Consider the following 12,972-nt stretch of genomic DNA (forward strand, 5'->3'; position numbering starts at 1 on the left):
TGCTTTGGTGGAGTCATCCACAGTCAGGCTGAGCTTAGGGAGGGCACAGAGCAGGTGTCACAGGAGGGATTCCTCATTTTCTGCCCCCTTCTTGTCACTGATTCTGTCACAGATCTCAACCAGTGACAGTGCTGAAAACATGAACAGAAATTCAAGTTCCAGCTTTATTTGAAATCCAGATTTGAAACCCAAACTACTGGGCTGTGGAGTCAGACACCGTCTTGCCAAGTCTTCTCCATGGGTTTTCTGTCATTTGATGTCCAGTTACAGCAGAAGGAACAGAGTAACACCCCTGTCCCAGCCTTGCTGGGCACAGCAGGGGAGGGTTGGTGGCTCCAGAGCTGCCTCTGGTTGTGATCTGACATGGACAAGGGAAAGGTTGAGCATTAAAAAATCCCCGTCTGTTGTATCTGGGGGCTGTGAGCTCTGGGCAGTGGTTTGAGAACGCTCTGGGCTCTGTTTGAGGTGCTGCCCTGAGCTGTGCCTGCCTTCCCCAGAGCCAGCAGAGTTCTCATCCCTCTCCTGGGATGATGCATTTGCCCTGAGCTTGTTCCAGGCATCTCCCTGCTCAGAGGAGGTTTTCCCTTTGTTTGTATTTTTGAGACATCTCTTTTCCTTTCCTGCTGGTTTTAGTTAAATTCCCTTTTTTCATTCCGCCAAAATGAGGGACTTTTTAAGCTTTGTGGTGCCTGAGAAGATGCTGTCCTGATTCCTTATCCTGGAGCTTTGATTGGAGGTGACCTTCAAGGACTTGCCCAAGCATATGGAGAAGCCCTGGCTCTTCCAGCCACATCTTGCAGGCCCCAAGCCAGGCCTTAAACTGCTGGATCTTAGTCCTGTGATGACAAAAATCAGAGTATTGGAATGTTACTAAAGGATAGCAGAGCTTTTATTGCCTTGTGTAATGTCCATATAATCTACTAAACAATTCAAATAGATTTGTGCTTCACGTTTACTGCAGGTATTAGCTAAATTTAGACAGTTATTTATGACTTCTGTTTGTTCTAAGGCAACAATATACATTTGCCCATCTCAGGTAAAGTTCCAAAAATAATACTGAAAATTAATATTTTCGTCTTGTGGATTTTTTCACCTTTAAAGGTACTTGCATGTGCTCTCCTATGTTGCCTGACCAACCTGCTGCTGGTTAAACATGCCAGGAAACAGAAGTGTCTATAACTGCACTTCAGCTGGGAAAGATTCAGCATTATCACCCTAAATTCCGCTGCTTCCATTACAAGTGTTGATCTAAACAGGCCAAAGGGATTTTCCCTGAGGAGAAAACATTGGATACTGCCACAGAAAAGCATCCAGACTGCAGCAATCTGTTAAAGGGGATCTTGCTTAGCAGCTCTCTTTGAACACCGTCAGCTAAAAATATATTAAGATTCCTAAATTTGGTGTAGAAGAGAGAAAGCTGCTTCCATGAGAGAGGAGCTGGGGTGTCTGCTGCCATTCCTGCAGCCTTCTCAGCTTCTCCTATGGGATCCCTTAAGGTTTCTGGACTACACAGGACTGGAGCTGGGATATGAATACCTTGTACCAAACTTCAGAGCTGCTGAAGTAATTCCATGTGGATTCCTTTGTTTTACTCTCTTCAGATTCCATGTAGCCTGTAACCCTTGTGAGATATGCAAAGGAAATTGCTGTTACTGCTGCTGGAATGAAATAATCTGATGTGTTTAATTGAAATAATCTGATGTGTTTAATTGCAGGTTCCATTGCAGCTCATCGAGAGTGTGGAGTGCCGGGATATATTCCAGCTTCATTTGACTTGCAAGGACTGCAAGGTTATAAGGTAGGAGAGGCTCAATGCTAAAGGGAGGGGGAATTTACTTTCCACATGCCATGGGCAGCTGGGATGGTTCGAGGAAATGGGGTTTCTTATTGATTTCCTTCAAAAGCTTTTTACTTTGTCTGATTTTTATACAAGGTGGGCTGTGTGGGTGTCCATTGTTGTGATTCAGGACAGCTGCAAACCTTGCTCTGAGCCCTCATGGCTGATCTTGGTTTTATTCTGAAAATAATTTTAGTCTCACTGTGTTGTCCCTGCTTTGCAATCAGTTGTAATACATTCCTTCAGTATATTACAGATATAGCAATATCTCCAGATCAATAGGTAGAGAAGTAGATAAAGCCACTGATACACACATTGCAAATGTGTTTAATTAAGATTTGGGGTTTGGAGTCTTCATCTGCCCTGCATTTTCAACACCCTTGAGGGTGCAGTCACTATCCTTGAGGCATGGTAACCTCCTGGAAAAGAAAATGAGGGAGTAAGGGAAGAGGAAGTGAAGGAAGGTGGTGAATCCAGGTGTGCAGGCAGCAGTCACTCCTGGCAGTCCTTCCCCAGACTCCAGACCTGGGCCAGGGCTCTCTGAGCTGCCCAGCCTGAGCTGTCCCTCACTGGGGTTTTTTTTTTAAAACTTTTCTGCTGCAGAAATTAATTTTGATCTATGAACTTTAATTAAGAAGAAAGGAACATTTCTTTTGATTAAATGTTTGCTGGCTGTACCTTTTGTGTAATGAAAGGAGCCCCAGCCATCTCTGAGTGCTCAGAATGTTTAACAGGTCAGCTGCTTCCTGAAAGGCTGTTTTTTCACCAGGACGGATTTTACTTTAGAAGTAATATTTAGTTTAATTTGAATGCAATGTTTAACTTCCTCTTCACTTATAACTCTTGACATTTAAAAAAGTCACCCTTCCTCCCTACATTAATTTGTTATTTCCCTTCAATTGTAGAATGAATGCAAATTATTTATATTTTTGCCATCCTTATCAATTTCCCCTCAAAATTGCATCTCCAAGACTGAGGTGATGGGAGTTGGTGAAGTTTGGGACTGAGACAGAAGAGTTAGAATATATTCTTGATTTTTTTAATGAGCAAACTTGGTATTTCGAGAAATAGAATTCAAGTGAGGATAATACTTGTTATTTACACCACTAACTTCAAAAGAATTTAGAAAGAATTTAGGGTGAGATGTATCTTGTCAGAGTGTGGATGTTTAATAGAGAATTATCCTGTCTCAGCGAGTAGTCTGAGCTTGCTTTACAGTCAGTGATGGGAAATAAACACACACCTCAGGCTGCAGTTCCTGACAGCTTTTGGGAGATGTTGGACATGGCTTTTCCCTTCCACGTTGTGGCTCTGAGCTATTTGCAGGTAGGGGAGATAAATCTGCCCCAAGGGAATGCAGATGCCATCATTAACCAGGACTGAGCCGAAGGGAAATACTTGGGCAATATTTAATAACTATAAAATCTTAAAGAAAAATGTCAGAGCAAAATAAATCACTGGTTTATTTCCACCCTTTTACTCTAAAGAGTCCAGGAATCCTTCTTGAAAAGAAAAGCTAATGTAATTTTAATGCACTGCTTTGAAGATTGGTTTCTCCTGTGTGGGGAGTACTCTCTCTGCTTGTTGTTAGTCTGCAACACTGGGCAAAGCTCAGTCTGTGCTTCCCAACAAAGCCAGAAGGAGAAGGGTTTGAAAAGGACCTTAAAACACATCTCATTCCACTCCCTGCCATGGACAGGTGTTACCGCTGAAGATCAATAGATCACGCGAACACAGGTTGAGGTGTGGTGCAAGAAAGAGCAGAGTTTATTTTTCCTCCCAGGATTTATAGGCTTCCTACCACGGCCAGGGATTGGATGGTCAGGATAACACTTTCTCACTGCACTGGCCATGAGAGGTGCCCATGACAAGACGTGTAACAGAAAGAATGTACACATATCTATGTTTATAGTTACTGTCCTGGGAAAGTCCTTAGAAAACTATGTTAGCAAGCTCAGAAGCTGAGTTTTCAGGGCGACAGACAGGGACTCCTTCCATTATCCCAGGGTGCTGCAAGCCCCATCCAGCCTGGCCTTGAGCACTGCCAGGGATCCAGGGGCAGCTCCAGCTGCTCTGGGCACCCTGTGCCAGGGCCTGCCCACCCTGCCAGGGAACAATTCCTGCCCAATATCCCATCCAGCCCTGTCCTCTGGCAGTGGAAGCCATTCCCTGTGTCCTGTCCCTCCATCCCTTGTCCCCAGTCCCTCTCCAGTTCTCCTGGAGCCCCTTTAGGCTCTGGAAGGGGCTCTGAGGTGTCCCTGGAGCCTTCTCCTCTCCAGGTGAGCATCCCCCAGCTCTCCCAGCCTGTTCTTGTTTACAGGACTGTGGTTACATTATGTAGATTACAACGTGTGGGATAGTTTCTGAGTTTCCCCCTGATTCCAGCAGTCAGAAGGGGCTGTAACACGTTCCTGTCTTTGACCTGAATGATCTTTCCTTGGTCTCATAGGTAACACATGGAGAAATGTCCCCCTCATTCCTGGCAGGGCACACCCTGGTTATTCCCAGTCACAGAACGTTGCTGCTCAGTCAGTCCTGACTCCCTCAGTGTTTCCTTACTCATTCCACAGCTTTCATTATAATTCCCATTAGAGTGCACATGGAAGCAGAACTAAGTTGTCAGTAAGGTGTTTATCCTCACTTTGTGCTCTCACAGAGCTTTTCACGCTCAGCCTGTCACCTTCAGGAATGATTTCTGCTACTGAAAGTCACCCATGGAATGTTTGTCTCTGTGCCAGGTGTCAGTTTTCCACCTTTGAGCAGTGTCAGGACTGGCTGAAGAGGCTGAACAATGCCATCCGCCCCCCGTCCAAGATAGAGGACCTGTTCTCCTTCGCCTACCACGCCTGGTGCATGGAGGTTTACGCCAGTGAAAAGGAGCAGCACGGGGACTTGTGTCGGCCAGGTACGTGGGAACAGCCTGGCCATCACCAAAGCAGCACCTGCACATCCCCAGGGAGTTACTGGGGTGGGTTTGGTTCAGTCAGATGTAGAACCAACAGCATTTTGTTCACCACGGCAGCAGCTTTCAGTCTGATTTTTGGGTTGATTGCCACTAGAACAGTGGTCTCCAAGGTGGATGCTGGGGAAGAGGAGGGGGCCCCTGAGCTACTCCTGAGGTTTATTTGCAGCCACAGGCAGTGATCTTTTTTAGTGGAATACCATCCTTGCTGGAGAGCTTTAGAAGCCAACAAGTAAATAAAAGCTCAAACTTGGCATGATGGTGGTTGTAGCACTTGTTTAAGAAATCTGATTTCCAGGTGCTTTGCAATCTCCTGTCAGTCACAATTCACTGCCTCAGGGAAGTGTCCCAGTTACCAGGCTGGGAGATGTTCCTGGGATTCTGTCCTTGCTGCTGGAGCTGGGCACAGGCTCTCGTGCCTGTGGTGCCTGGGGAGGAGCAGAGATCACACAGTGGGAGGAGGAGCTTCCTGGCCCTGTTCTGTTCATGCAGTTCATTAGCAGCTTCTGGAAAATGCCAAGAAACTCCTCAGAGCAGAGTTTCACACCCAGGGCTTTTCCCTCCTAAGTAAATTTGGGAAATGGGAGCTGGCAGACCTGTGGAAGACTTGCTGAGTCTCCTCTCCCGTGTTGAAACAGAGGGACTTCAGCTTGATGCTAGGTTAGGATAATGGTGGAATCATGGAATGGTTTGGATTGGAAGGGACCTTAAAGCCCATCTCATTCCACCCTTTGCCATGGGTAGGGACACCTTCCACCAGACCAGGTTGTTCCAAGTCCAGCCTAGCCTTGGGCACTGCCAGCAATAAGAAGCAACATTTACCTTTTTTATTAACTTTCATCAATCAAATTTTTTTCTTGCAGCTTTGTCTATCAAAAAATTTTCTTTAATGGAACTTTATTCCCCTGTAACTGCCTGTGGCTGGGGGTAGATGTTTTCCTTCAAAGAGCTGAATTATAGCTGAAATAAATCAGTGTGAATGTGGTTGAAGAAGTCAGTCCCAAGACATTGCCATTTCTCTTCTATGTCCAAGGAGCCCATTATTGGATAGATAGAGACAAAAGTAGTAAAGTGCTTCAAAATCCATCCAAGTGTCAACAGAACACATTTTCTGGGAAAAATATGTTAGCAGTGTCTGTAGTAGAGATCCAGGCTGTGGCTCACAGGGTCGACTCTAATAGGAAGCACAAAGCCACAAAATACCTAGCTTGCTTTCCCTGGGATTTTGAGAGTGGATTGGGATCCTTCTAAACATTATCAATGTTGGCTCAAAGTGCCTCTTAAAATACCAGCAGCTTAAGAGAAATGGACAAAATGTTAAAATTGGGGTTTTGTTTCCAACAGGAAAACCTGTGGCTTCACAGTAGCTAAAAATTAATAGGGAAAAATCAAACAGAATATTTAATTTTCATGTAGCTTGATGTATTTCTCTTAAAACCCACCAGGCTGAGGAGTGTTGATTTGGGATATTTCCAGTATTCTCATTTGCTATCCAAAAATCTCCTTAAGGATGTAGCACAAGTTTTAAGGAGCAGCTGATGGGGCAGCCCATCCTTGCGGTGCTCCAGTAAAAGAATTTGTGGGATTTTTAGATTTAAAAATCTCTGCTAAGGACAAACCTGGCAGAGGTTGTTGCCTGGCTGGAATTTGTTGTCCAATTCCACCTCTGCTCTTGACAAAGGATCTTTATAACACTGTCCTGTAATTAGGCTGCTGTCAATATTCTTAATTTACCTATTTATATTTATTTCTAATTGTTCTGTAACATGGCATTAAAAATAATTTCAGACATGTGCATTTACATCTTGGAATTAAACATGTATCTACAGATATCTGGGGGATTAAAAGACTTTAAGGGTTTTCTAAAATATTTAATGGAAATATGTAATACTTAAAGCATTAATTTTTCAGCAGATTTTTTTCCCCCCCTTGGGTGCTGCTCTGCCTCAGGATTTAATGATACAGTAATTTAGAGAGACAAGCAATGGATGGACTTTCAGAATCACTTATCTAGTGCTGCTCACATGCTCATTAAATTTAGCACTTTCCTTAGCCCTGGAAACCTGGAAATTTTGTCTCATTTTCAAGACTTCGTCTTCTTATTCTTTATTGCCATTGTATATTTTTCAATCATATTTTGAGACTTTAAAACAAAAGTGTCTAGGAAATAAATGGGGCTCATTCCACTTCCTTTAATGTATTAATCCAGGAGTTTGTGAGGCTCTTGTGACTGATATTTATGTCAAACAATCATTTATGCATTTTACCTCTCTATCTCCACATGACTCACGGAAGAATAATGTCCAATTTACGATGGAAAACTGAGATGCAGGATAAATGACAGAACTTGCCTGCAGCCATACAGGAAACCTGGGGCTGGAAATGCATATTCAATGGATTGCCCACGTTCCAGGGCACATTCCAGGTCTTACCCTTTCCACCAGAGCTTCACATTCTTCTCACTGATAGAAAATTGTTCTGAGCTGCCAACCGTCCCACTTGGATTGCTGATGGGTCTCAGTTCCTTTGCTGGTGTCCTTGGTTCTGGTCTGCAGCGTTGTTTTTTAATATGAATTTCCAGAAGTTGGTAATTTCAGGGAAAAGCTCCTTGTTGGACTCTGGCATTTCTGGAGAGCTAGCTAGGGAGAGACATGAGTGCAAATGTCAGAATGAAGCTGTGAAATGGTGGGTTTAGACTGAGGGATGTGCTGGTTTTCTCTGTTTTGTAAAGTAGAATTTTATTTCCTTATTTCCCATTCATTTTCCCCCTCTGCTCTTGATCCCCAGGAGAACATGTAACTTCCAGGTTTAAGAACGAAGTGGAGCGGATGGGGTTTGATATGAACAATGCCTGGAGGATTTCCAACATCAATGAGAAGTACAAGTGAGTGCTGGGGCTGCTCCTCCACAGCCAGACTGCATCTCAAAACACTCAATTACTGAAACTTTTTTCAACTTCTACAGTTCCCAAGAACGGACCATCAGAATTACGATTTTCATTGGTTTATAGAAAAAACGTGCTTTAGATTATGTAATGTTTTATTAGCTGCTACAGTGATTTAGGCTTGGAAATACCAGGTTTTGATGTGGTATATTAGAGAATAAGCGTTCTAAAGGAGATCTTAAGTGAGCAGAGTGGAGTTTGAACTTTTTCTGACTTTTTTTTATTGTTTCTTATTCTCTAACTTACTACAAAGACACATATTTTAAAAAAAAAAAACAAACCCAAACAGGTTTGGAGGAGTTAAATTTTAGATGAATAAGAGAAAACACTTTTTAAGGTACTCCAAGTACAGACAAAAGCTCTTTTCAGGCTTCCGAGCAGAGGAAGGTGCTCTGTGATCCCCAGCTGGGGGACAGGGTGTTCTGGCTGATCCCTGCTCCAGCTCAGAGCAAACCCAGCTGGAACACTTTGTGATGGAGCAGTTTGAGTGCTCTGCCTGTGCAGGATAATGACTCCCAGCTGGGGGTTGGTGTCCCTGCAGGAGGAATCTCTGCTTTGGCCTCTGCGAGTCGAGGGAAGGAGAAAGAGCCATCCCTCCATATTTCATGCTGGAAAAGGGGAGTTTATTAACATCCAGGGAAGGAGGAATTAGCAAAAGGACTGTCAGGTTCCTCCAGTGCTGCTTTGTGCTCTCTGGGAAGTCTGGAGCTGCTCCATAGCCCTGACTTTGCTCCCTTTCCCCCCAGGCTGTGTGGCAGTTACCCCCAGGAGATCATCGTTCCCGCCTGGATCACGGACAAGGAGCTGGAGAGCGTGGCCAGCTTCCGCTCCTGGAAGCGCATCCCTGCCGTGGTGTACAGGTGAGGGGCAGCTGCAACAGCCTTCACCAGGCTGGGAATGGGCAGTCCTGGCAAAGAAAAGCTGGAGTAAGTCATATCTGGGAATTCTGGGAGGTGCTCAGGCTGCTCTGGGTAAGGCAGACGCTCCATGTGCACTCCGAGTGGGAGTAATGGGTTGTATTTAGAATTCCAAACACACACTGGAGGAGCACTCAGCATTTGCATCTCTTGCAAATCATTCTTGGGGCAGTCACCCCAGTTAAGATTGATTTTTAACTTTTCTTAATATGAAAATGAAAAAATGGAAGATGAAGACATCAGAGGAGAACTGATAAATGGCCTCCCTGGCTGGGTACTCCTTTGGCTTTTCCCTGACTCATCTGGCTGATTCTCAGACTGCAGTATAGACAAGGACAAATACCAAAATTACTTGAAGGAGATCTAAAACTCAGATTAAAAATTAATGTACAGTTTAGCTCTATCTCTGTATTTAAGATCATTTTAATTACACAGACCCTTCCCTAGACTGAGTCCAGCAATTCTTCATAATGAAACTGCTTGTTTGAGAGACTGGATTTTGGCAGCTTCTTTAGTAAGAAATACATTTCAGCATCTGCTTTTTCAAGTATTTTGAATTCTATGGATATTTGATGGCTGCCCCATCCCTGGAAGTGTCCAAGGCCAGGTTGGACGGGGTTTGGAGCAGCCTCATGTAGTGAAAGATGCAGGGGATGGGACGGAATGAGATGAGCTTTAAGGTCTCTTCCACCCAAACCATTCCATGATCCTATAAACCTGTCATTTAATACCATGGCCCCTTCCCTGGGATGATTATCCTCCCATAAATCTTTAAAATCTCTTTAAAACATCAGATGACAAAGGGATTAAAAAAATAATGAATACTGATATTCCCTAAGCCTTGGCACCCGTTCCTTGTGCACATGGGGAGCAGGAAAGCTGGCAGATCCTTGGAGCTTGTGTTGGAGGGGCCAAGGGCAGGAGAGCTGTAGGCCACAAAACTCTATTTACTGAGCTTAAGAGTTCCTGTTCAGTGAAGGCAGAACAAATTGGCTTGTGGCAGCAAACCATTATCTTTAAATCCTTCTGTCTTTTTCTCCCAAACAACAAAGGGGTCTCTTTTGGAATGGTGAAGTTGTTCCCTCCTCTGCTCAGCTCTGGGAAGGGGAGAACGCTTTCCAGCATATACTGGACCTTTAAAAACCTGGGTATTATATTATTATAGTGCTAAATGTGTGTGTATATGTATTAGATATATGTATAAAGGGTAATAACATGATTTATGTGTGGGTTTGGGTTCAGCTTTTGTGCCTTTTCTGCAGTTGGCACACAATTAGGGGACACCTCACCTGCAAACACACTTCACCAGGGCAGCATTCCCCCTCCTGGCATCACTGCACAGAAGGAAAGCACTTTGTTCTCATTCCTGTGAACACCTTGCATTCCAGGGATTTATAGAAGAGCAATTGAAAAGTCAAACGACCACAGAGACTGAAATTGTTCTGTCCCCATCTTCAATTTTCTGCAGTTCTGCTGAGGCTGAGTGATAAACCACACGTGGGGTTTCATTGCTGAGCTTCAAATCAGTGAGAGAAAAGTGTTTCTCTTTTTTGATTTCTTTTTTTTTCCTTATCTTGACATTTAGTAATAGATTTTTCAAGACATCCAGTTCATCACTCTGGACTCTAATAGAGCTCACAGCAGTGAGAGGAGGAGGATTTCTAGGTTGGACTGGGCTTGGAGCATCCTGATCTAGGGGAAAGTGTCCCTTCCCGTGGCAGGGGGTGGAACAGGATGAGTTTTAAAGTCCTTCCCCACCCAAATTGTTCCATGATTCTATGATTGGAATTAAATATATAGTTTTATATATATATATATATATACACACACAAAACAAGCTTTTTTTCTTATTTTGATAGAGTAAAGGGCAAGAGCTTATTCAACACTTTTTATCCACTGGAATTACTTTGGGACTTAACTATTTCAGTTTCAGTATTGATCACATTATTAAACCTCTTTTTGCTTTACTTGAGGGGAAAAAGAAGTAATCAGGATTTTTTAAAATTAAGTCAAATCACTTGTCTCGGATACAGAACACTGGGACAGAGACCAGAGACAGACACTGGCAACAGGAAATTCATTGTTCCTGTGAAGCAGTCAAGACTGAAAAGCCCAGCAGGCTGATTTGGAGACAAGCTCCAGGAATTCTCCGCGGGGATTGGACTGTCAGGAGCGTTGCTTCCATTCTGTGATCAGATTTCTAAAGAAATCTCACACCAGACCCTGCAGTTTTTCTTTCTGTTTCCAATTTTTTTAAACCTATTCACATATTTCATAGAGTCACAGAAACACAGATTGGGTTGGAAGGGAGCTTAAAGTTCATCTCATTCCACCCCCTGCCATGGGCAGGGACACCTTCCACTCTCCCAGGCTGCTCCAAGCCCTGACCAGCCTGGCCTTGGACCCTTCCAGGGATCCAGGGGCAGCCACAGCCACAACCTCTCTGGAAACAATAATTTATGTAGATAAATCTGGCCCCAGAAAATCAATGTGATGGAGAAGGCCCTTAGGATTTCTTGGGAAGACAGTGGAGAGGGCTTCCCACCTTGTAGAAACAGGACCATGAGAGCATCCCTGGAGGTTCTCTGCGTGGAAATGTCCTTCAGCCTTGCACTGCTGAGGGTGAGCCCCCAAACAGCCCCAGGGATCCTGTGGCACTCGGAAATTCACTTCCTGCCTTGAGTTACATCCCTAAACTGCAGCAAAGGGATTCCATTATGGTGCTGATGGTTCAGAAATGCAGCACAGGGAGCAGTTCACCCTTCCTTGCTTCTCCCTGCTCTGTGGTTACAAGGTCTTGGGGGATTTATTGTTGTACTCCAAGGTGGTTTGAACATGGGGAGGATGAAGCCTGTGCAGAGGTGTACGTGCATCCTGCAGCTGTACTACAGCTTGTAAAGGGCTTTAGAGTTACCTGATGCTGATTTACTCTTGGTTTCTGCAGGGGGCTGCAGGTGTTTTTGTCTCTAGGGAATTTTCCATGGAGGTTTTGCATTAAATTTTTTGATTCATTTTGTTTTGTTCCTGAGCTCTGTGTGATGCCCTCTTATCCCAGCTCTATCCCTGGGGATCTCAGCATCACACTGGCTGTTCTTTATCCCTGTGGCCAGTCCAGCTGGAATGAGTGGGATTCCTCAGCTCTCCAGCGTGCCCCTAGCTAGAATTGTGTGCTGATTTCTGGTACCTCTGAACGTGGCAGATTTGTGCAGGGCACTGGAGGGGCTGCACAGCCACCAAGAAGCTCATCTTCTGGCCTAATGATTCTTCATTATTTGTATAATGTGAGGCAAGGACCTGGAGATGAAAATACAACTCTTTATGAACCTATGAAAATTATTCTGCAGCAGGTAGTAATGAAATCTGGGAGAACATAAGGAAAAAGAAATGAGCTGCTCTGTTCAAAATAGATTTCTTACACGTATAATGATGTTTTATTTTCTTTTATTTGTGCAAATGTAGTGGGGAACTAGGTGGCCTTTCAGTGATTGGCACGTATTTTTTCCTGAACTAATTTGCTATGGGTAGAGCTGTTTGTGGAAGGCTATTAATTCCAGCAGAAATCCATTTCCCTGTGCCTGCAGTCGGCTGGCACCTGGTGTAAGAGCCGAGGCTTCGCATCGCTTAACACAGCATGTCAGTGCTTCCTCTCACTGAAGGGATTTTATATGAAACAATTAGAAAAGAGCTATGAAAAAGACTTCAAACGTATCCCAGCCTGTTGGATCACTTGGAGGCTCTGCACCACAGAGCTGGTCCCCGTGTTGCTGTTGGATGAGGAGCAGGAGGCGGCGGCGCCCACGCGGTGCCCGCGGGGACACTGTGGAGGAGGTGCTGCGCAGCACCCGGGGTGACAGCTCTGACAGCACAGCACAAACCAGCGTGTCACACCTCCAGAAACATCCATCACAGTGCTCAGAGCCAAAAAGTCAACACTGGCTGCTTTGGGTGGGATGGCTTCCTGTTCAGGGCTGAGACTGTTAAGATTTGCTTAAAGGTTAAGCTGACCCTCAGCACTCTGGGTTCCCTGGTTAGAGGGAAGTGAACAACTCCTGCTTGCCCTGACTCTGAGGTGGGCAGTTTGTTTGCAGGAAGGCTCTAAAATCTTTTCCTGCATCATCACATACAGGAATTGTAATTGGCAGGTGCAGGCTTTGGAAATGCAGGGTTCAGGGGGGACTCCTGGGTGAGGAGGGCATCGCCCAGAGGCACCTCTGCTTGAAAAGCTGTTATTGCCAGAAACGTACCTGTGCCCAGGGGAGGGGGGAATTCTGCTCCTCTGCCCTGCTCAGGTGAGACCCCAGAGCAGGTGGGG

General features: G+C 44.7%; 1 protein-coding gene across 7 annotated transcripts in view; it reads left to right on the forward strand.

Annotated features, from left to right (window-relative positions):
- Positions 1-12,972, forward strand: part of MTMR3 (myotubularin related protein 3) — a 74,606-nt gene that overhangs the window by 41,542 nt on the left and 20,092 nt on the right. For all 7 annotated transcript variants that reach the window (XM_014253790.2, XM_014253793.2, XM_014253795.2 and 4 more), the window contains 4 exons: positions 1,716-1,798; positions 4,576-4,742; positions 7,587-7,683; positions 8,490-8,603. In XM_014253790.2, coding sequence (XP_014109265.2) covers positions 1,716-1,798; positions 4,576-4,742; positions 7,587-7,683; positions 8,490-8,603 — 461 coding nt within the window. The remainder of the gene's footprint in view (positions 1-1,715; positions 1,799-4,575; positions 4,743-7,586; positions 7,684-8,489; positions 8,604-12,972) is intronic.

Source organism: Pseudopodoces humilis, chromosome 20 (assembly GCF_049639895.1).
Source record: "Pseudopodoces humilis isolate 2021_Gansu_Grassland_sample_001 chromosome 20, ASM4963989v1, whole genome shotgun sequence".
Lineage (NCBI taxonomy): Eukaryota > Metazoa > Chordata > Aves > Passeriformes > Paridae > Pseudopodoces > Pseudopodoces humilis.